Raw genomic sequence first — 24,952 nt, 5'->3', positions numbered from 1 at the left:
CCATCACCTCACCACCCATCACCTCACCTATCTCACCACCATCCCACCTTATCTCACCACCCATCACCTCACTTTATCTCACCACCCATCACCTCACCTTATCTCACCCATCACCTCACCTTATCTCACCACCTCACCTCACCTTATCTCACCACCCATCACCTCCTATCTCACCACCATCACCTCACCTTATCTCACCACCCATCCTCACCTTATCTCACCACCCATCACCCATCTTCACCTTATCTCACCACCCATCACTTCACCTTATCTCACCACCCATCCTCTTTATCTCACCACCCATCACCTCACCTTATATACCACCCATCACCTCCTTATCTCACCACCCATCACCTCACCTTATCTCACCACACACCTCTTTTGTGCTTCCTGGATCAATGTGCCAGTAGGGAATTCTGTTATCTTGCCGTCTTGAACTCAAGTTGTAACACACGGCACCTTATCACGCAATATAGCATATCACGCAATAGCAGCACCTTATCACGTAATATAGCACCTTATCGCAATATGGCACCTTATCACGCAACATGGCATCCTTATCAAACAACATGGCACCCCTTATCAAACAACATGACACTCCTTATCAAACAACATGACCTCCTTATCAAACAACATAGCACTCCTTATCACGCAACATAGCACACTCTCTATCATGCAACACACAGCCATCATGCAACACAGCCATCATGCAACACACAGCCATCATCGCAACACACAGCCATCATGCAACACACAGCCATCATGCAACACACAGCCATCATGCAACACAGCCATCATGCAACACACAGCCATCATGCAACACACAGCCATCATGCAACACACAGCCATCATGCAACACACAGCCATCATGCTACCATAAAGGTTCATATCGTTCAACATCATCATTCACCTCCATCATTCCACACATTGTTCTCAACTATGGCGACCCCTCCCCGCCAGTCTACAGCTCTTACATGTAGGATTATGTATACCTCAACACCCACTAGACATACGTGTAGCCATATAACACACAAACATGTATTTTAGAATCTCGTGAATATTAGACACTCAACTTATTTCTCCTCTATTTTTTCCCTTTCTCCCCTATTTTTTCTTTTTCTCCCCTATTTTTTCTTTCCTCCCTATTTTTCCTTTCTCCCTATTTTCCTTTTCTCCCTATTTTTCCTTTTCTCCCTATTTTTTCTTTTCTCCCCTATTTTTCCCTTTCTCCCCTATTTTTTCCCTTTCTCCCCTATTTTTTTCTTTTTCTCCCTATTTTTCCCTTTCTCCCCTATTTTTTCCCTTTCTCCCCTATTTTTTCCTTTCTCCCTATTTTTCCCTTTCTCCCCTATTTTTCTATTTCTCCCAATCTTTTCCTACTTTTTCTACTTTTCTCTATTTTCTTATCTTTTTCCCCTTTTTCCCCCTTCCCCCCCAACTGTGTGTGGTTCGTGGTGACCCAACCTAAATTTATTCCTCTTACGTGTGCAGATTCTTGTCATTGTCCGGGGATTTTCTGCTCCACCAAACTACCTTCTCTCTTTTACCCACATGTTGGACACTGGTGCCTAGGAAGGGCCAGTGCCAGAATAGTGCTGAGGGTCGGTAGTGTCAGTACAGTGGTCAGGTGAGAGTGCCAGTGTGGTATAGGTGACAATGCCAGTGTGGTAGGTGTTAATGCCAGTGTGGTAGGTGATGGTGCCATTGGTGAGGTGATTGTCAGTGTAAATTTCAGTTTCAGTATTACTCCCACGCTGCTCGGGGGCTAGTTTATTGGGCACCCAGTTAAATCTTGCATAATGCGAAGCGCAAAAACGTTTACTGCGAGAAGCTTTGCCTGTGGTAAAGACCTAGCCGGGTCAAAGGTCATAGTGCCAGTTTATGTTGTTGATTGTCGTGAGTTCAGTGTACCGCCTTATTATTATTGTTAGACTGTTGTTCATTACTCTCTCTCTCTCTCTCTCTCTCTCCTACATTTTTAAACACAACAGAACGAAACCAAACACCAAAATGGTCATAAAATTTTTAAATAAATAGATAATGACTCGTGACACACACACACACACACACACATATATATATATATATATATATATATATATATATATATATATATATATATATATATATATATATATATATATATATATATATATATATATATATACACATTAATGGAGTTTGTCAGTAATATAAAGAATAAAACAATTTGGACTATACAGGTATTAAGCGTGGATGAGACTGTCACTGGTATGCGTCTCTGGAGGTGGCGATGGAAGACCAGCTGTTGTTGCTGGTGGAGGAGAACCAGCTGGTGGTGTAGGAGGACCAGCTGGTATTGGTGGTGGAGGAGGACAGCTGGTATTGGTGGTGAGGAGGACCAGCTGGTGGTGGTGGTAGTGATAGTGTGGAGAATCAGCTGGTGATGGTGGTGGAGAACCAGCTGTGGTGATGGTGGTGGAGAACCAACTGGTGGTGGAGGAGAACCAGCTGGTGGTGTAGGAGGACCAGCTGGTATTGGTGGTGGTAGTGATAGTGGTGGAGAATCAGCTGGTGATGGTGGTGGAGAACCAACTGGTGGTGATGGAGGACCAACTGGTGGTGGTGGAGAACCAACTGGTGGTGATGGAGGACCAACTGCGGGTGGTGGAGAACCAACTGGTGGTGATGGAGGACCAACTGGTGGTGGTGGAGAAACCAATGGTGGTGATGGAGGACCAAACTGGTGGTGGAGGAGAACCAGCTGGTGGTGTAGGAGGACCAGCTGGTATTGGTGGTGGTAGTGATAGTGGTGGAGAATCAGCTGGTGATGGTGGTGGAGAACCAACTGGTGGTGATGGAGGACCAACTGGTGGTGGTGGAGAACCAACTGGTGGTGGTGGAGGACCAACTGGTGGTGGTGGAGAACCAACTGGTGGTGATGGAGGACCAACTGGTGGTGGTGGAGCCTTCTGCTGCGTAGCTGTGACTAAGTGTCTCCCCTGACTCACAGCCTTGATGATGTGTTGCTGTTTTAGTGGCACTGAGGGGGAGGGAGAGGAAGAGGAGTGTAGTGGGAGGACGACAGAGAGAGAGAGAGAGAGAGAAGGAAGGAGGATCATACAGTCGTGACAGACTCTTGACTACTGTGAAGAAATAAGCTTGACTTCCTCGACCAGTGAGTCAGTTCAAACTTTACTCGAGTTGGACCCAGTTTTGATTATCTCGGAATCTTCGCGACCCATTGAATAATAAAACTATTAAATCAGATTTATTGTCATATTAACTATCAATTTAATAGCAATGTACAACTAGCAATATATATAGAGTGGTTGAAGGCTCCCATTGCGTACCGGTGACCTAGAGAGATTAAATAAAAAAAAACTGGGCTATCGCGATCCACTGAAAATCGGCTCACAACCCACTTTTGGTTCGCGAGCTTTGATCATTTAAACACAACATACACCTACTAACACCTGCACCGTGTAAACAAAACAAACACCTGCTACTGACCATGTAAACAAAACAAACACCTGCTACTGACCATGTAAACAAAACAAACACCTGCTACTGACCATGTAAACAAAACAAACACCTGCTACTGACCATGTAAACAAAACAAACACCTGCTACTGACCATGTAAACAAAACAAACACCTGCTACTGACCATGTAAACAAAACAAACACCTGCTACTGACCATGTAAACAAAACAAACACCTGCTACTGACCATGTAAACAAAACAAACACCTGCTACTGACCATGTAAACACAACAAACACCTGCTACTGACCATGTAAACAAAACAAACACCTGCTACTGACCATGTAAACAATACAAACACCTGCTACTGACCATGTAAACAAAACAAACACCTGCCCGTCAACGTATAAACTTAACAACAAGATAACAACACGTGGAAGGACCGCCTGTCAGTTAACGAATTGAATTCCAGCAGCTAAAAGGCAAAATCCACGTGGGTGAGGGTATGACGTGCGCTGATTGGTTGATTGGTCTGTACTTACACTCTTGAGCTAGGGAAGGTGAGGTTAAGTTAAAGAAAGATGTGGTTAGGTTAAGTTAGGATAGGTATTGGATAAGTTTGGTTAAGTAGGGTTGGTTTAGGTTAGGTAAGTTTGATAAAGTTAGGATATGTTAGATTGATTTGTGGTTAGGTTAAGTTAGGTTAGGTGAGGTTAAGTTAAGTTTGGTTAAGTTAGTTCAGGTGAGGCTAGGTTAAGTTAAGTTGAGTTAGATTAAGATAAGTTTGGTTAAGTTGGGTTAGGTTAAGTTAGATTAAGTAGGGTTAGATTAAGATAAGTTTGGTTAAGTTAGCTTAGATTAGGTTAGGTTTGGTTAGGTTAGGTTAGGTTTGAGCCTTACATAGGACAGATTTATACTCATATAATAGATGGGTGTGAGGGTTAGGTGGGTGGTGGTGTGTGTGGGGGGGTTGATAAGTGTACCACGCCCACGCCCACACAGCGGCTGGAGGGGGGCGGTGGGTGGCGGGGGCGGCACTTCATCTCGTTGCCAACTACACCATTACCTTCACCATGTATCCACGCAGCAGTTGACTCGTTCTAACAATAGTTCGTCTCACTCCACCTGTTTGTCCTCTTCTGTCTTCTAGAATTTCCGTATTAACTGAAAATTAACCTAACCTAACTAAACCTAACCTAACCAAACTTAACCAAACTTATCTTAATCTAACCCAACTTAACCTCACCTAACCTAACTAAACCTAACCTAACCAAACTTAACCAAACTTTACCTAACCTAACTAAACAAATCTTATCCTAACCAAATCTTATTTCATCTTGAGATTAACCCCCCCACTGCCTGCTAACCTTACCTAACCTAATCTAACCTAACCTAACCTAACCTAACCTAACCTAACCTAACCTAACCCTCTCCCAGGTAACATTAGGGTGTTTATAATCATCGGGTGAAATAACCTTGGGGTGGGGGCTATACCTTCAGGTAAACCGAGTTTGTATATATAATAAAACTCAAAATGTATGTGACGTAAATTACTTAATGGTGTTGTATTATCTGATCACTGATACCTGGACACTGATACCTGGACACTGATACCTGGACACTGATACCTGGACACTGATACCTGGACACTGATTGATACCTGGACACTGATTGATACCTGGACACTGATTGATACTCTGACACTGATACCTGATCACTGACACCACACTGATTGACACCCTGACACTGATTGATACTCTGACACTGATTACCACCTGACACTACTGATACCTGGACACTGATACCTGGACACTGATACCTGGACACTGATACCTGGACACTGATACCTGGACACTGATTGATACCTGGACACTGATTGATACCTGGACACTGATACCTGGACACTGATTGATACCTGGACACTGATTGATACCTGGACACTGATACCTGGACACTGATTGATACCTGGACACTGATACCTGGACTCCCTAATAATATTACCTGGGTGGATGTTAAGTTAGGTTAGATTAGGTTATGAGTTAAAGTATATTCTCAGTGTAAGTTTTAATCTATTTATGGTCTTAATTCTCGTGTTTTATCGTAAGTCATTTATCTTAAATCACCAGATACGAGAAAAATTCAACTTACGATCTTACTTTTTTTTTTATGTGTGAATTCGATACCTGGACAAATCATCATCATCATCATCGTCATTCAGGTGTTTATATATGTATAGGAACCCATTCATATTTTACATCATTAAAAGTGTCGTGTATAGAAACCATTCATTGATACATTCATTTAAAGTGTCATTCATACATTATTGGTACATTCATTTAAAGTGTCATTCATACATTATTGGTACATCCATTTAAAGTGTCATTCATACATTCAAACATTTATCAAACTTTGCAATTATATTTATTTTTATATTCGTATCCAACTTCCTGTGACTTTGTATAGTTATTTTTATTCATGATTTGTGATTTGGTGTTGTTTTCCAGCATATAGTTCAGCCAGACGTGAATGTTGTTGTGGTGGAGGCTAAGGTGGGGTGAGGCGGGGTGAGGCGGGGTGAGGTGAGGTGAGGCGGGGTGAGTTGAGGTGTATTTATGATCCAGTTGGTTCACGGTTCCTAGAAGAAAGTGTTTCCGGGCAATTTTCACACGCCGCTGACTGTACCTGTGTCGTGAAGCAAGAGGTGGCGAGGTAACACAGAGAGAGAGACCTGTCACGTACAACATAAATTCTCGGTTTCTAGGTATCTGAGACAGAGGTTTGAAGCTTAGCCGAGGGGTTGACACACAGTGTTAGAGATATTGAGGAAGAAACGTGTGTATATATATGTGTGTGTGTGTGTGTGTGTGCGCTGCGGAGGGGGGGTGTTGTGTTGTGGTATGCTGGAGGAGGAGGAGGGGAAGGTGATGGGGCTTCTTCAACCACTAGGTCGAAATACCTGTATTACTCTCTCTCTCTCTCTCTCTCTCTCTCTCTCTCTGGTAGGTGGTTCAAGGAATAAATGCCTATGACGTGTGAGAGCCATATATACAACGTGTTGTGTAAGAGTCACAAAGATGAAACGTACGTGTGTGTGTGTGTGTGTGTGTGTGTGCGTGTGTGTGTGTGTGTGTGTGTGTGTGTGTGTGTGTGTGTGTGTGTGTGTAAGAAAGAAAGAAAGAAAGAGAGAAACAAAGATATGAATGAGATAAAGATAACGAGAGAAAAACAAAGAGAGAATTAGAGACAAAGATAGAGAGAGAGAGAGATAATAGAGGAACAGATGTATGGTCACGTGCTGCTTCTAGACACTCTTAATGTATCCCGCCTCACGCACTCAGGGTTACGTGCACACACACATGTACACACTAAGAAGTACTAGGGTTACGTGCACACACACATGTACACACTAAGAAGTACTTAGGGTTACGTGCACACACACATGTACACACTAAGAAGTACTAGGGTTACGCACACACACATGTACACACTAAGAAGTAAGTACTAGGGTTACGTGCACACACATGTACACACCAAGAAGTACTAGGTTACGTGCACACACATGTACACACTAAGAAGTACTAGGGTTATGCACACACACATGTACACATAAGAAGTACTAGGGTTACGTGCACACACATGTACACACTAAGAAGTACTAGGGTTACGTGCACACACATGTACACACTAAGAAGTACTAGGTTTACGTGCACACACATGTACACACTAAGAAGTACTAGGTTTACGTGCACACACATGTACACACTAAGAAGTACTAGGGTTACGTGCACACACATGTACACACTAGGAAGTACTAGGGTTACGTGCACACACATGTACACACTAAGAAGTATTAGGGTTACGTACACACATGTACACACGAGGAAGTACTACGGTTACTTTGACACACATGTACACACGAGGAAGTCCTACGGTTACGTCCACACATGTGTACACACGAGGAAGTACTCGGGTTACGTGCACACATGTACACTAAGAAATACTAGGGTTACTTACACGCACATATGTACACACGAGGGACTATTGGGGTTACATGTACACACTAGTGAGTACACATCATGTACTAAGGTGACTCCAGGCTGTGTTACACCTCACCCACAACTGTTACATGTGTGTTACAGACTGTGCTACAACTGTTACATGTGTGTTACAGACTGTGCTACAACTGTTACATGTGTGTTACAGACTGTGCTACAACTGTTGCACACTTGTTTTGTTCTTTGTTACAGGTAAGAGAGACTGCTACACAGGTGTAACAAGTGTGTTACTAGTTTAAAAGAGGGGGTGTTATTTGTGCAAGAGGGTGCGTTACTTGTGCGGAGAGCTGTGTTACAAGCTGTCACACGTGTCAGAGGGTCTTACAGGCTGTGTCACACGTGTTGGAGAGTGTTACATGTGTTGGAGGTGTGTTACAGGCTGTGTCACATGTGTTGGAGGGTGTTACAGACTGTCACATGTGTCGGAGGGTGTTACAGGCTGTGTCACGTGTCGGAGGGTGTTACAGGCTGTGTCACATGTGTCGGAGGGTGTTACAGGCTGTGTCACATGTGTCGGAGGGTGTTACAGGCTGTGTCACATGTGTCGGAGGGTGTTACAGGTATCTGGCCTGGTGCTCGTCTGTGGTGTCATATAAAATCATTGTTCAGCGCATTTGCTCCCAGACACGACCTCTTGTCTCTTCCATGCCTGTCTCTCCCATCACATCTCCCATCACCACACATCTCTCCATCACATCTCTCCCATCTACACATCTCTCCCATCACATCTCTCCCATCACCACACATCTCTCCATCACCCCACATCTCCCCATCACCACACATCTCCCATCTACATCTCCAATCTACCACACATCTCCCATCACCATATCTCCATCACCACACATCTCCCCATCACCACCATCTCTCCACCCCCATCTCTCCCATCCCCACACATCCCACCCATCATCACACATCACTACCCTTCACCACACACTACAAACCTACCCATCACCACATACACTACAACCACCACCAACCATCACCGCACACTACAACCCATCACCACACATCACCACACATCACACACACACACCCGGTTTAGGATTCTCAAAGCTAATAACGATATTTTTCGTCTCAATATTTTGTTCTTCTCGTAATTGGAGATAAAAACGTACATCCAATTCTCAAACTTTCCTACACACACACACACACACACACACACACACACACACACACACACCCACACCTGACTCCCTTTTAAACTACGAGAAAAAGATGAATTTCTCAAGAGATATGTAACCTTAGCTTGGATATTTAGGTGCAGTTGTATATATATATGTATGTATGTATGTATGTATGTATGTATGTATGTATCTCGAGTTCTGTATTACCCACAAGAAACTGAGTAGCGTTACAAAAAGTACAGCAGGTTGTGTTTACTAGAGATTCACTTTTTACCGATAGGGGTGTTTCTAGGATACAGGCGGTACAGTCTGTAATGACTTAGTCGTATTTAAACATTTCAAAATTACCTGTACTTTTATTTTGTTTTTTTGTTTTTGAGAGATCGGTCAGTGTTGGTTGTCAGGTGTTGGTGTGTCATGTGTGAGGGTGTGTCATGTGTGAGGGTGTGTCATGTGTGAGGGTGTGTCATGTGTGAGGGTGTGTCATGTGTGAGGGTGTGTCATGTGTGAGGGTGTGTCAGGTGTGAGGGTGTGTCATGTGTGAGGGTGTGTCATGTGTGAGGGTGTGTCAGGTGGAACATCATGTGTGGGGTGTGTCATGTGGGGTGTGTCATGTGTGAGGTGTGTCATGTGTGAGGGTGTGTCAGGTGTGAGGTGTGTCAGGTGTGAGGGTGTGTCAGGGAGTGAGTGTGTGTCATGTGTGAGGGTGTGTCAGGTGTGAGGGTGTGTCATGTGTGAGGTGTATGGGTGTGGTGTGTCATGTGTGAGGGTGTGTCATGTGTGAGGGTGTGTCATGTGTGAGGGTGTGTCAGGTGTGAGGGTGTGTCAGGTGTGAGGGTGTGTTATGTGTGAGGGTGTGTCATGTGTGAGGGTGTGTCAGGAGTGAGTGTGTCAGTTTAGTGTCAGGAGCGGGTGTCAGAGCTTGGATGTTTGCTTCATATACACAATTGTTTCCACACACACACACGTCAAGGAAGACACCTCGTGATTTTAAGGTTGACATGAGGCTGTTTTTGGTGTGTGTGTGTGTGTGTGTGTGTGTTTGTGTGTGTGTGTGTGTTTGTGTGTGTTAAGTTCAGGGTTACGAAGTTGGCATGGCACTGGTGTTTGGGTTCTTATTAGACTCGCTATACATGCCTCTTCACACACACACACATACACACACACACCTACCTACACACACACACACATATAAAAAACAGGAATCGTGTCAACTTTGAACTTCTGTATTGTTCCTAAACACACACATTGTTCCATAGGGGGGGTGGGGGCGTCACAGTGCTGGCTGACTGTACTCTCAACCATATAATTCTTCCTTACTAATCCTCTTCTGTTCTCTTCTCTTTAACATATTTCTTTTACTTTTATCAAATTCACCTTTTTATTACCTCATCGTCAGTGCTTTATCTCTGTTTTGTTCTCCTCTCGTTTGTTCTTCTTCTTCCTCTTGTTGTTTTTGTTTATGCGTGTGTTGTCATGCCTGTCTGTGTAGGGAGGGGGTGGGGGGGTGAGGAGAATGCCCATCAACCCCACCCTCGCTAAGCAGCCACCCCTTGCTCCGCCCTCCCCTCATATTAATACTCCTCCTCTTCCTCCCCTATCACCCTCCTCTCCCACCTCTGCCTTCCCTACTTCCTTCTCCCTCCTCCTCCTCCATCTCCTTCTTCCCCTTCCCCTCAGCCCTCCTCCCTACCCCACCCTCATTCCCCCACTCCCCCACCCTTCCTACCACCACCAGCAGCTCAGTGAACGCCTGTCATAGCTAGGAATACGTCGTGTGGAGGCAGGCGGAGGTCGGTGGATTCCTGCTGAAGTGGAGGAGGCGGAACTCCACTCAAATGTGGTTAGTGTTGTGATGGAGGTTTGGTGATGGTGGAGGGGGAATTTAATTTGGTGGTGGAGAGTGTGTGTTGGTGGAACAAGTGTGTGATGGAGAGTGAGTGTTGGAGGAGAGACTGTCACTGTTGAAGAATCCTTATTGTTGGAGAGTCGTTGGAGGAGATAATTCCCTGTGTTGGAGACAATCACTGGTACCAGAACCCAGCTGGTGTTAGAGCTCAGCTGGTGTTAGAGCTCAGCTGGTGTTAGAGCTCAGCTGGTGTTAGAGCTCAGCTGGTGTCAGAGCTCAGCTGGTGTCAGTGCTCAGGTGGTGTCAGAGCTCAGCTGGTGTCAGAGCTCAGGTGGTGTCAGAGCTCAGCTGGTGCCAGTGCGCAGGTGGTGTCAGGGCTCAGCTGGTGTCAGAGCTCACGTGGTATCAGAGCTCAGCTGGTGTCAGAGCTCCGCTGGTGTCAGTGCTCAGGTGGTGTCAGAGCTCAGCTGGTGTCAGAGCTCAGGTGGTGTCAGTGCTCAGGTGGTGTCAGTGCTCAGGTGGTGTCAGAGCTCAGCTGGTGTCAGTGCTCAGGTGGTGTCAGAGCTCAGCTGGTGTCAGAGCTCAGGTGGTGTCAGAGCTCAGGTGGTGTCAGCTCAGCTGGTGACGGAGGACCACAGGTAGAGTCTTCAGCTAGAACAGGTGGAAGCCTCTGAGTGACGTATGTGTTACCTGGAGTTTACCTGATGTTTACCTGGAGTTTACCTGATGTTTACATGGAGTTTACCTGATGTTTGCCATAAGTATACTTGGAATATATCTGGCGACGGTACTTTTGAGGCTGTCAGTGTTGTCAGATATACCTTATACCTGTACTCTGTCCGATATACCACCCCATACTTGTTCACCAGGTCTGACAGATATACCACATCCCTCTTAAGTATACCACCGTTTTAAGCATATATCCTCAGCATACCAGTAAATATACCTTATTAGACTCGTACATAACATATCAGGCTGACCAGATATTTTTAAGAATAACACCACACTTGTTGGTCTTGTTTCATCACTCTTGCTTAACCTGATCTTGGGGGTTAACGGTGCCAAGGAGTGCCAAGCAATATCAGAGTATTATAGTGCCAAGAAGTACCCAGAATATTACAGTGCCAAGAAGTGCCAGAGTAGTATAGAGTGCCAAGAAGTGCCACAGTGTTATAAAGTGCCAAGGAGGACCCACGCAACAGAGCCAGTCCGGAACATGAGTCGGCTCCCCTCCCCCCCTCCCCCCACCTTCAGGAAGTCCTTCGTCATCCTTACAGACAGATTCACTTTTGGTATCCGACACACGCACACACACACACACACACACACACACACACACACCATAAAGTCTTTAAAGTATGATAATGTGTTTTTATTCTATGGGCGCCGTTCTTTGGGTGTCCTACTGGTGTTTATGAGAGAGAGAGAGAGAGAGAGAGAGAGAGAGACCCCTGGCCATATTCCGTCATGTACTTGAATCTATCTAAAAGAATTACAACCTCTGCGATATACATGTCCGTCTGTGTCACCCGCTAGCATCCACGCCCGGGGGGGGGAGGTGTATGTCCTGTGTCTGTGAATCTGCTGACTTAGACGGGTCAGATATTACCTCGTCGATCCCTGTATGAGGAGTTGGGGAGTAGAGGAGAGAGAGAGAGAGAGAGAGAGAGAGAGAGAGAGAGAGAGAGAGAGAGAGAGAGGATTGCATGATCTCAACATTAGATAAACAGTGTTCATTCACACACACACACACACACACACACACACACATCGGTCACAACTGTCAGTCTCATTCAGTCGTGTGCCAGAACCTCTCCACCATGTTCACGACGTCATCAATTTGGGGACCTTCCTCTCTCTACCTCTCAATCAGTCTTTGTTCCTCGGTTATGTCAAAGGGAGAAGGAAAAAATGACGGGGTAAGGGGAGAGACGGGGGATGGAAGAGAGAGAGAGAGAGAGAGAGAGAGAGAGAGAGAGAGAGAGAGAGAGAGAGACTAATTTTCGCCACAGTTCTGGTAAAAGTTTAGCCAAGTGCTGAGGAGTGACGGACAAGTCTCCACAGCCTGTCTTTTTCTTCTGGTGTCTCTTGAAGTATTTATTTATTTATTTATTTATTCTTTTGTATATTGTTTTTGTAAGGTTGTTGGGTCACGTTGATAATACTTGTGAGAAATGTGGTTGTGTTGTGTTGTGTTGTGTTGTGTGTAGTGTTGTGGTGTGTTGTATGTATGTAATAGTTGGAGCACTAACTTGTGTATTTACCCTTTTATTGAGAGAACAAACACTTCCTCAGCTTACCTCTGTGTGTGTGTGTGTGGGCGTGCACGTGCGACTTGTGTTTTAGTAGTAAGCTTTATTCGTCAGGAAAGTGAGTGGTCCCGTAATTGATCTCCGGCCAGGGTGAAACTGTCGGCAGCTGCTATACGCCATCTGCCTCTGTCTACCCAACAGTAATTGGAAACCAGGATGCTAATCGATTGACTTATAATTGTTTGCAGTAATGATTAACCAGTGTAGTTCAGATTCAGATTTACCCCCAAGCAGGCGAGGGGGCTAGTTTGTTGGGCACCCCTTAACGCCATGTGCAAGGCGAAGCACACAAAAGCACCTCAAGCGTCCAACACGGAAGCCTGTGGCGTTCCTGACTGACTTCTTTGACTTACCGTACACATTTAAAGGGCGTGAGTCATACATCTCGACGTGGTTGTTGTGGCGATAGCAGCTTAAACACCTTCACACCTTTACTATGTGTGTACCCCTGAGTGTGTGTTTTATATGGTGTACAGGACAGGAGACATGCGATATCTTTTTACGAGGCGACATAACTTACTGTTTCATGTGAGAGGTGAGGTGGGTGACCTAGTTTGTGTGAGAGGGGGAGGGTGAGGGGGGATGGAAGGGGAAGGTTGCACAAACAGGTCTAATTGTGGTAAACCCAACTTGGCAGAAGTCGATTGGCTTGGCGAGGGAAAGGCAGTCAGGTTGGTGAGGAGGAGACTTAGGGGAAGGGGAAGAAGTTAGAGGGAGATGGGTAGTGGCAGGAGCAAGATGGGTTAAGGGCGTAGGAGTAGGTAAGTGGGGGAGGGGAAGGTGGGGAGAAGTAGGTAAGTAGAAGGGGAGAAGTAGGTAAGTGGGGGAGGGGAGGATGGGGAGGTAGGTAAAGGGTAGAAGTGGTGAGTGGGGGAGGGAGGATGGGGAGGTAGGTAAATAGAAGGGGGTAGAAGTAAGTGGGGTGGGGGAGGGGAGGATGGGGGACACAGTACAAAGTTAGTGCTCTTCACGTTAAGGAAGGAAGTGTTACATCCCCGGCCAGATCCTCCCAGCTGGTGGCTCTGATACTGCCCTGGGAGGTGGTGGTGGTCGTTACTGTTCTCCGGGAGGTGGTGGTGGTCGTTACTGTTCTCCGGGAGGTGGTGGTGGTCGTTACTGTTCTCTGTGAGGGTGGTGGTGGTCGTTACTGTTCTCCGGGAAGGGTGGTGGTCGTTACTGTTCTCCGGGAGGTGGTGGGGGTCGTTACTGTTCTCCGGGAGGTGGTGGGGTCGTTACTGCTCTCCGGGAGGTGGTGGGGGTCGTTACTGTTCTCTGGGAGGTGGTGGGGTCGTTACTGTTCTCCGGGAGGTGGTGGGGTCGTTACTGTTCTCCGGGAGGTGGTGGGGGTCGTTACTGTTCTCCGGGAGGTGGTGGGGTCGTTACTGCTCCGGGGAGGTGGTGGGGTCGTTACTGTTCTCCGGGGTGGTGGGGGGTCGTTACTGTTCTCCGGGAGGTGGTGGGGGTCGTTACTGTTCTCCGGGGTGGTGGGGTCGTTACTGTTCTCCGGGAGGTGGTGGTCATTACTGTTCTCCGGGAGGTGGTGGGGGTCGTTACTGCTCTCCGGGGAGGTGGTGGGGTCGTTACTGTTCTCCGGAGGTGGTGGGGTCGTTACTGTTCTCCGGGAGGTGGTGGGGGTCGTTCTGTTCTCCGGGAGGTGGTGGGGGTCGTTACTGTTCTCCGGGAGGTGGTGGGGGTCGTTACTGTTCTCCGGGAGGTGGTGGGGGTCGTCACGGTTTACCTTAAGGCGGCAAGGGTTCGTCACTGTCGATGCGTCACTGTACTATATTTGGGCATGGAGATGGTGGTTGTGGTGGTGGTGTTGGTGATTGTGATGATTGTGGTTGTGGTAATTGTGGTTGGTGTGATATCTGCTGGTGGTGTTTGTAGTAGTGGTAAAGATTGTGGTGGTTGATTAATGGTGGTTGTGGCTTCTTGGTAGTGTTCGTGACCTCATATGGTTGTTGTCAGTGGTGGTAGTCAATAGTTGTAGCTGGTAGTGATGGGTCCTTGTGGTAGTCGACTCTAATCTTGTTAATTATTCTATATTTATCGTCATTATTCCATCATATGTTTTAAATTATTGATTATTATTATTATCAGCTTCGTTACACACTATACACTTAAGAACTAACTCTCTCTCTCTCTCTCTCTCTCTCTCTCAATGACACACGCTTCGGGTTGCCATATATCACTTCCGACAGTCTCTCTCTCTCTCTCTCTCTCTCTCTCTCTCTCTCTCTCTCTCTCTCTCTCTCTCTTTTAATAAATAGCTCCTGCCATATTTGTCACCCCACATCAACCTTGTCAACATATATATATATTTTTTTTTAACCATTATTTATTTTTTTTGTTACAAGTCATCCATTACCTTAGTTAAGGGGCGTGTCTGTGTGTTTTATGCCCCGCCCTGAGTGGTCAAGGGGGCTATATTGCAGTCACTCCTCTTTTCTATCTGTTGTTACGTTGTTGGTTTATTGCTTATCCCGAGGTGTTATTTTGCTGTGATAGTCGTGTCCAAACCGAGGTACAGGGTGTGTGTGTGTAGTCATACGTGTACATGTACAGTATACTCACGCAGTAATGTGTTACAGACATACATACATACATACATACATACATACATACATACATATATACATACAAACAATTGACTCGTGTCCACAATCCACGCACAGAAAAAGAATTGCAATTTGGTAGCACACGTCAATAAGCGCCAGGCCTCAGTGGATCAAGGTCACCATGGTCAATGCTATCACCACTAGGTCGAGACCCTCCATGCAACCCGCCCAATCTTATGGTGTGTATATTTTAGTGCCTGCGTGCATGACACTTCAGTCAACAAAATCGCTCGGTGATGTCATGCGTGCTGACACACACACACACACACACACACACACACACACACACACACACATACATACATACATACATACATACACACACACACACACACACACACACACACACACACACACACACACACACACACACACACCATTCAAGCAAGCAAGCGGTGCAAAACTGTTGCAGGGATAGAGCCTCTCTCTCTCTCTCTTTTCTCTCTCTCTCTCTCTCTCTCTCTCTCTCTCTCTCTCTCTCTCTCTCTCTCTCTCTCATCGTCGTAGGAGTAAAGTGTTTGCGCATGTGTTTTGAATGGGTTTATGTGTATGCGTGTATGAACGTTCTGGTTGCGTGTACACACACACACACACACACACACACACACACACACACACACACGTGCAGCATAAGACGACTGAGGCCGCTGGCAGCCCTCAGTCGCCCGCCAGACCTTTACTTGTAACGTTGTGTGTTCCTCTGCTCCTCTACCTCCCTGGCCTCTACCTCTAGCCTTTCCTCCTGGTCTCTACAACCCTGATCTCCTCTATCCTCTACCTCCCTGGCCTCCTCCCCTGGCCTCTACCTCCCTGGTCTCTACCTCCTATCCTCTCCTCTTTTCCTTCCTCCTGGCCTCTACCTCCCTGGTCTCTACCTCCCTATCCTCTACCTCCCTATCCTCTACCTCCTTATCCTATACCTCCCTGGCCTCTACCTTCCCTAGCCTCTACATCCCTGGCCTCTACCTCCCTAGCCTTCATCCCTGGCCTCTACCTCCCTATCTTCTACCTTCCTGGTTTCTCCTACATATCCTCCACCTCCTGGCCTCTACCTCTTGGCCTCTACTTCCCTGATCTCTGCCTCCCTATCATCCACCTTCCAGGCCTCCACCTCCCTGGCCTCCTCCCCTGGCTTCCACCTCCTGGCCTCCACCTCCCAGGCCTCCACCTCCCAGGTCTCCACCTCCCTGGCCTCCACCTCCCTGGCCTCCCACCTCCCTGGCCTCCTCCCCTGACCTCCTCCCAGGCCCCACCTCCCTGGCCTTCACCTCCCTGGCCTCCCACCTCCCTGGCCTCACCTCCTGGCCTCCACCTCCCGGGCCTCCACCTCCCGGCCTCCACCTCCCTGGCCTTCCTCCCCTGTCCTCCACCTCCTGGCCTCCACCTCCCAGGCCTCCCTCCTGGTTACCAAACTTCTCTATCTGCCTGGCCACTACCTCCCTATCATCTGCCTCCCAGGCCTCCACATCCTAGGCCTTCACCTCCTGGCCTCCACCTCCCAGGCCTCCACCTCCTGGCCTTCCACCTCCCTGGCCTCCACCTAGGCCTCCACCTCCTTTGACCTCCACTTTCCTGGCCTCCACCTCCCTGGCCTTCACCTCCCCTGACCTCCACCTCCTGGCCTCCGCCATCCTCCCTCTTTATTTCCCTGGCCCATAAGCTTCTAATTGTCTTTGTTTCAGTGGGATATTGTCTTTTGTTTCAGTGGGATATTGTCTTTGTTTCAGTGGGATATTGTCTTTGTTTCAGTGTGATATTGTCTTTGTTTCAGTGGGATATTGTCTTTGTTTCAGTGTGATATTGTCTTTGTTTCAGTGGGATATGTCTTTGTTTCAGTGGGATATGTCTTTGTTTCAGTGGGATATTGTCTTTGTTTCAGTGGGATATTGTCTTTGTTTCAGTGGGATATTGTCATTGTTTCAGTGGGATATTGTCTTTGTTTCAGTGGGATATTGTCTTTGTTTCAGTGGGATATTGTCTTTGTTCCAGTGAGATATTGTCTTTTGTTTCAGTGGGATATTGTCTTTGTTTCAGTGGGATATTGTCTTTGTTTCAGTGGGATATTGTCTTTGTTTCAGTGGGATATTGTCTTTGTTTCAGTGGGATATTGTCATTGTTTCAGTGGGATATTGTCTTTGTTCAGTGGATTCTTTGTTTCAGTGGGATATTGTCTTTGTTCAGTGAGATATTGTCTTTGTTCAGTGGATATTGTCTTGTTTAGTGATATTGTCTTTGTTTCGTGGGATATTGTCTTTGTTTCAGTGGGATATTGTCTTTGTTTCAGTGGGATATTATCTTTGTTCCAGTGGGATATTGTCTTTGTTTCAGTGGGATATTGTCTTTGTTTCGGATATTGTCTTTGTTGTGATATTATTTTTCCAGTGGGATATTGTCTTTGTTTCAGTGGGATATTGTCTTTGTTTCGGTGGGATATTGTCTTTGTTTCGGTGGGATATTGTCATTGTTTCAGTGGGATATTGTCTTTGTTTCAGTGGGATATTGTCTTTGTTTCAGTGGGATATTGTCTTTGTTTCAGTGGGATATTATCTTTGTTCAGTGGGATATTGTCTTTGTTTCAGTGGGATATTGTCTTTGTTTCAGTGGGATATTGTCTTTGTTTCAGTGAGATATTGTCTTTGTTTCAGTGGGATATTGTCTTTGTTAGTGGGATATTGTCTTTGTTTCAGTGAGATATTGTCTTTGTTTCAGTGGGATATTGTCTTTGTTTCAGTGGGATATTGTCTTTGTTTCAGTGGGATATTGTCTTTGTTTCAGTGGGATATTGTCTTTGTTTCAGTGGGATATTGTCTTTTGTTTCAGTGGGATATTGTCATTGTTTCAGTGGGTATTGTCTTTGTTTCAGTGATATTGTCTTTTTAGTGGATATTGTCTTTGTTTCAGTGGATATTGTCTTTGTTTCAGTGAGATATTGTCTTTGTTTCAGTGGGATATTGTCTTTGTTTCAGTGGTATATTGTCTTTGTTACAGTGGGATATTGTCTTTGTTTACAGTGGGATATTGTCTTTGTTTCAGTGGGATATTGTCTTTGTTTCAGTGGGATATTGTCTTGTTACAGTGGGATATTGTCTTTGTTTCAGTGATATTGTCTTTGTTCAGTGGGATATTGTCTTTGTTTCAGTGTGATATTGTCTTTGTTTCAGTGGGATATTGTCTTTGTTTCAGTGGGATATTGTCTTTTGTTCAGTGGGATATTGTCTTTGTTTCAGTGGGATATTGTCTTTGTTTCAATGGGATATTGTCTGTTTCAGTGAGATATTGTCTTTGTTTCAGTGGGATATTGTCATTGTTTCAGTGGGATATTGTTTGTTTGTGGGATTGTCTTTGTTTCAGTGGGATATTGTCTTTGTTTCAGTGGATATTGTCTTTGTTTCAGTGGGATATTGTCTTTTGTTTCAGTGGGATATTGTCTTTGTTTCAGTGGGATATTGTCTTTGTTTCAGTGGGATATTGTCTTTTGTTTCAGTGGATATTGTCTTTGTTTCAGTGGGATATTGTCTTTGTCGGATATTGTTTGTTTCGATATTGTCTTTGTTTCGGGGATATTGTCTTTGTTACAGTGGGATATTGTCTTTGTTTCAGTGGGATATTGTCTTTGTTTCAGTGGGATATTGCGTCAGTAGGTGTACCACGCCCTCAAGTTTCAGCTGTCCCTCAAAACGTAGTGTTATTGTCTGGTTTTTAAGTGTGGCCCTTAAGCGCTGTGTGCTGGATCAGCTGATGCTCAAGCGGCGTGGTTTTATCTCTCTTTTTGAAGTGTCGCCCTCAAGCGCCTGTTTGTCGATCGTTATGGGTTAATGCGCGTTGTGTGACCCTCAAGCAGTAACTCACAGGAAATTGTTTATGCTCAAGCGCCCTGTGCATGAAACTGTTAAACTCAAGTGCTGTGGGCAAGCGCAGTTGAACACTTTTGTGCCCTGTGCCGGACCTGTTGACACTCAAGCGCTCTGTGCATGGTCAGTTTTGCACTCAAGGGCTCTCTGCAAGGTCAGTTGTACAGTTAAGCGCTCTGTGCAGGGCTTCCAAGTGTTGCTAACTGTGTACGACTGCCTGCTGGCGGAGTTACCGGCGGCTGGTGATATATGGAAGAAGGTATATTTACCGTTGTGGCGCCGGGCGGGCAGGTCCTGCTGTGTTACGGTGCTCACCAAGTATAACGGGCGTGTGTCACTGGTGGCACTACGTGTGACAGGCGTGTGTGTCACGGGCGTGCCGGCACGTGCATGTGTATTGTAGTGCGTCACGTGACCTGTGACACTTGTGACGGGAGACATCAAACAAGTGTGACGATCATCACTTGTGACGGGCGCCACGTGCGTCACCACCGCCAGCGTGATGGAACATGCCAGACTTATCGACGAGATGGAGGAAGGCGTCTCGTAAGTACTAGCGAGGGAAGATGGTGTTCCTCCCTCCTTCTTTTTCCTTCCCTCCCTACCCCTTCCTCCTCCTCCTCCCTCTTCCTCCTCCCTCTTACTCTCTCTTCCTCCCACTGCCCTCCCATCCCCCTCCTCTTTACCTCCCTTCCACTGCACTCCCTTTTTCCTGCTACCACTCCCCATTCCCTCCCTCCCGCTGACCCTTCCACTGTAATAAAATCTTAGACTTCTTGCTGCCCTCCCTTCCCAGTTTTTCTTCATCTCTCCCTCGTTCTCTTCCTCCCCCCTCCCTCCTGGTCTCCCCAACACTGGCCTCCCCAACACTGGCCTCCCCCAACACTGGCCTCCCCAACACTGGCCTCCCCCAACACTGGCCTCCCCAACACTGGCCTCCCCCAACACTGGCCTCCCCCATGGCTCCCCAACACTGGCCTCCCCAACACTGGCCTCCCCAACACTGGCCTCCCCCAACACTGGCCCAGTTAATGGAAGAGTCCAGTTGATTGCTCGATCTGCCTCGTTGGAGTAAACGACCCACTTTTGTTCTGACCAGAAGAGCTATATATATCGTTTTGTCCAGACCAGTAGATAAATACTTCACTGTGTAAGATATATATATATATATATATATATATATATATATATATATATATATATATATATATATATATATATATATATATATATATATATATATATATATATATATTTTGTCCAGTAGAGGGCATATAAAGCCTTGTTTTGTTCAATATAGAGGAATATATGCAATTGTTGTGTTTATTGAAGTGAACAATGAACATGCATTTGACACGTGTCAGTCAGTCAGTCAGATATTGAACACATTTTTTCTGAGTCATGCGGTCGACAAACATCTGGACACGAATCTTAACACACGTCCGTCTGGACACGCCAATAACAGGTCCCTGGCCACATTCCACTGTTAATGTACAAGACACAATGGGCATGGCGAGTCATGCTACTGGGTGAACTGGTAAACGAACCCCACGGCTTCTTCACCCCACGCCCTCCTATCCCTGTGTCCTTCCCCGTGCCTTCTACTCCTCCATGAGCTCTGCAAAGCGTGCAACCTGGGTGGTGGGGGTGTGTTGCTGTGGAGGGTGGCTTGCAGCACACACACACAACACACACACACAGTTGTCATTTCTTAAAATATTGTGTGTGTACGTGTGACAGCTTGAAATATTCCTGTCAGAGTTACGATTTGTTGAATATTTTAATGAGTAGCAGCTTCAAGTACAGGATATATTATCATCTTTGAATATACTAGTATAACCGGGTGTTGTTATATGTCTGTAGTTATGTAATAATAATAATAATAATAATAATAATAATAATAATAATAATAATAATAATAATAATAATAATGGTAGTAGTGAACTTTGGTTGATGATTATTGAGCTAAAATATAATATATAAGAAGTTATTATTAAACAAACCTATAATTATTTTCATCTTCCATCAGTTATATGGGAAAAGTATATGATCCAAGGACCATATAACTGTTATAGGCAGCAGGAAGACGTGTGTGTTATATGCGTGTCGTGCTGTATTCATTATTTATATTAATACCTGCGTTATATAGAATAAATTGTGTTGTATTATTATTTATCTTACTGTATTTGCGTTGTATTAATTAGAATATACGCGCTGTATTATATAGAATTATAGATAATCTTACCTGTGTTGTATTATAGAATTATCTTATATTTGGATTTATATTAACGAATCATCAGAGGGCTAGCGGTGTGAAGGCTGGACCCCGCCCTGTCACGTGACCAGCTGGTGTGTGTGTGTGTGTGTGTGTGTGTGTGTGTGTGTGTGTGTGTGTGTGTGTGTGTGTGTGTGTGTGTGTTTTTACTTATCAATATTAACACACACACACACATAAATCTCCATTAAGATTCAGAACTGCCGAACGCCTTAGAGTTATTCGTCAGTCTCCCAGATGGCGTGCCTGTGGTTCGTGCCAGCTGGGTTATTGTGTTTGGTCAAGATTGAAGTAAGGGTTAATGTCAAGGTCACCACTTTTTTGTTATTGCTATATCGACAGCTGAATGAGGGGGAAGGGTGGGATACAGCCACTGAGGCGCCACCACACACACACACACACACACACACACACACACGTTACATATGTCTCTTGGCTTCTGGTAAATATCCTCAAGGGTATATTCGACACGCACCATTATTTTGACAAGAGTTTTCAATGTTCAGGATAATCAAGACGTTGTGTGTGTGTGTGTGTGTGTGTGTGTGTGTGTGTGTGTTGGTAGACTTTCAGGAACTTCCACAAGTATTTATGTAATAATTTGATGCTGAAAATTCCTAATACAACAGTTAAGGTTTCAGAAATGACTTGATACAGCCACCGGGTACAGGTAGGCAGGCAGGCATTCAGTAATGTGATTTCAACCAGGTGATGAAATTCAGTAGATTAGTTTGAGGAGTGACATGACAGTATTCTAGTGTGTTGTGTTACAGAGGATGGTTCTTCCTCCCCTCCCTCCCATAAACTCTCCTCTATTCTATCCTGCCATGCCCTCCCCTTTCTACCCCTGCCAAAACCACCCTCCTCCTCACCCCTCCCCTCCTAACCCCCTCCTAACCCCTCCCGTTCATGTTTACTAATTACAGACAAATGATATAACTTCACGGCCTTAGTATGGCTGTATAGAACCTCGCCACGATACACTCTTTCTTTACGACATATTCGTGTCCAGAAAAGGTTCGTGGTATAACGTTATATGGCGATTTTATGTCGTTATACCATCCCAGTTATGTTTCTGGTATAGCTCGTGTTGTATTAACTAGTTCCAGGTTCGTGGTATGATCTCAGTCTCTTTGTCCTGATATACGATATGCGATATACCCACTCAGAAGATGTCTTAGTCTAGAAATACGATCTTGGGTTAGATATACTCTTGATATGCTTTGGTATAACACTCCCATTATACCATATTGATAGTATAATTTTGGTGTATTGTACTGAAGATACTGTCTTATGGTATAATCTTAATATACCTGCGTCTCGATGCCCAAATATAACGTTATATTACGACATAACCCCTGATATACCCCCCTCTCCCTAAATTAACATCCAATCGACCTATGTCTCCCGGAGGTGCCAATTTAACTATTACTATGGGATTTAAGAGACAATTTACCTTGACCGGGATGCACCTTGGGAGTCTGTCTTCCCCCGAGGTTATTATTATTGTTGTACTCATCGTCTTAACGTCTGTTAATTGTATGTACTCAAGTGTTTTATGTACTCGAGATAAAGTAAGGTACTCGGCATGTTTCCACACACACACACACACACACACACACACACACACACACACACACACACACACAGGTTATTACCCAAGGGAGATCATTAACCAACATAACAACAGGAGGAGGAAGAGGAGGAGGAGGAAGAAGAAGGAAGAAGAGGAGGAAGAGGAGGAGGAAGAGGAGGTACAGACTAAAGAGGTTGGTGGTGGTGTCTGCGTTAAAGGGGTTATATGCAGCAGGCACTGTATTAGGGCGTGTATATGCCAGGCCGCCCACCCAGCTGCCAGACGTATAGTGTGTGTGGGTGGGTGGGTGAGTGGGCGGGTGGGTTGGGTGTGTGTGTGTGTGGGGGGGGGGCGGGGGGGCTGGGTAAGGTTTGGGTATATGTATGTATGTATGTCTGTACTGCATGTATGTATGTATGTATGTATTGTGTATGTATGTATGTATGTATGTATGTAACTCAAGTTCTACTAACGTTTATGGAATACACAATTATATAGAATACATTACACATATACTGTATACATATAGAAGTGTGTATTAATGAGTGTATTAGTAAGGTGAGTAAATGAATGGGTCAGTCAGGTGAGTAAATGAATGGGTCAGTCAGGTGAGTAAATGAATGGGTCAGTCAGGTGAGTAAATGAATGAGTCAGTCAGGTGGTAAATGAATGGGTCAGTCAGGTGAGTAAATGAATGGGTCAGTCAGGTGAGTAAATGAATGAGTCAGTCAGGTGAGTAAATGAATGGGTCAGTCAGGTGAGTAAATGAATGGGTCAGTCAGGTGAGTAAATGAATGGGTCAGTCAGGTGAGTAAATGAATGGGTCAGTCAGGTGAGTAAATGAATGGGTCAGTCAGGTGAGTAAATGAATGGGTCAGTCAGGTGAGTAAATAGATGGGTCAGTCAGGTGAGTAAATGAATGGGTCAGTCAGGTGAGTAAATGAATGGGTCAGTCAGGTAAGTAAATGAATGGGTCAGTCAGGTGAGTAAATGAATGAGTGATTGAGTGAGGTGAGCGTGTTTTATCGTGAGCAAAGTATAAGGTGTAAAATAGTACTGGTGTTTATGTGCGTTTACAGGGCACTAACCCTTTGGTAAATGATGAATTAACTTGGGTATAATTTGAGGAAAATACGTCTCTCTCTCTCTCTCTCTCTCTTCTCTCTCTCTCTCTCTCTCTCTCTCTTCTTCTTTTCTTTCTTGCCGTGAGTGTACAGAAAGCCTCCTCCCCCACCTAACCATTGGATACATCAGGGCCTCCTCCTCCTGTAGGTGGTGGTAGGGTGAGTTTATCCTGCCAGGGGTGAGTGGAGGGTGGAATATGAGGGTATGGTGGTGATACGGTTTTATCTTCTGGTATTTAAATGAGAAGGACTGGGAAGGAGAGAGAGAGAGAGAGAGAGAGAGAGAGAGAGAGAGAGAGAGAGGAGTCGTTGTCGATTATTCTCTACCTAGTTGTTTTGTTATGCTGGAATGGTCACCTGAAGATTAGCTCCCCTCCCTCCCCCTCCTCCCTCTCCTCCCCTCCTCCCTCTCCCTCCTCTCCCTCCCCTCCTCTCCCCTCTCTCCTCCTCCTCTTTAGTTTATCTCACCTGTTGATTAAATACTCTTAACTCTACCTAAAGGGGGTTAAGGTAAGGTTAGATTAGGTGAGTGTTAGTTTAGATTAGCTTAGGTTAGGTTAGGTTAGTGTTAGGTTTAAATTAGTTTTTGTTAGGTTAGTTTTATGTTATGTTAGTTTAAGTTAGTTAATAATAGGTTAGATTAGCGTTAGGTTAGGTTAGGTTAGGTTACGTTGTTGTTAGCGTTGAGTTAGCGTTAGGTTAGATTA

General features: G+C 45.3%; 1 protein-coding gene across 2 annotated transcripts in view; it reads left to right on the top strand.

The window, feature by feature from the left end:
• The first annotated feature begins 1,641 nt into the window (after positions 1–1,641).
• The window catches only part of LOC121872638, a 70,583-nt gene continuing 47,272 nt past the window's right edge, over positions 1,642–24,952 (top strand). Inside the window, exon 1 of one of the 2 annotated variants that reach the window (XM_042375560.1) lies at positions 1,642–1,667. In XM_042375560.1, coding sequence (XP_042231494.1) covers positions 1,657–1,667 — 11 coding nt within the window. In that variant the 5' untranslated portion in view covers positions 1,642–1,656. Of the gene's footprint in view, positions 1,668–19,180; positions 19,817–24,952 lie in introns of those variants that run through there. The other variant, XM_042375558.1, reaches the window with a different exon arrangement.

The sequence above is a fragment of the Homarus americanus genome, unplaced genomic scaffold, assembly GCF_018991925.1.
Source record: "Homarus americanus isolate GMGI-L3 unplaced genomic scaffold, GMGI_Hamer_2.0 scaffold39155, whole genome shotgun sequence".
NCBI classification, from domain to species: Eukaryota; Metazoa; Arthropoda; class Malacostraca; order Decapoda; family Nephropidae; genus Homarus; species Homarus americanus.
Note: the sequence above shows the minus strand (reverse complement) of the source record. Positions and strands in the feature narration are given on the sequence as shown.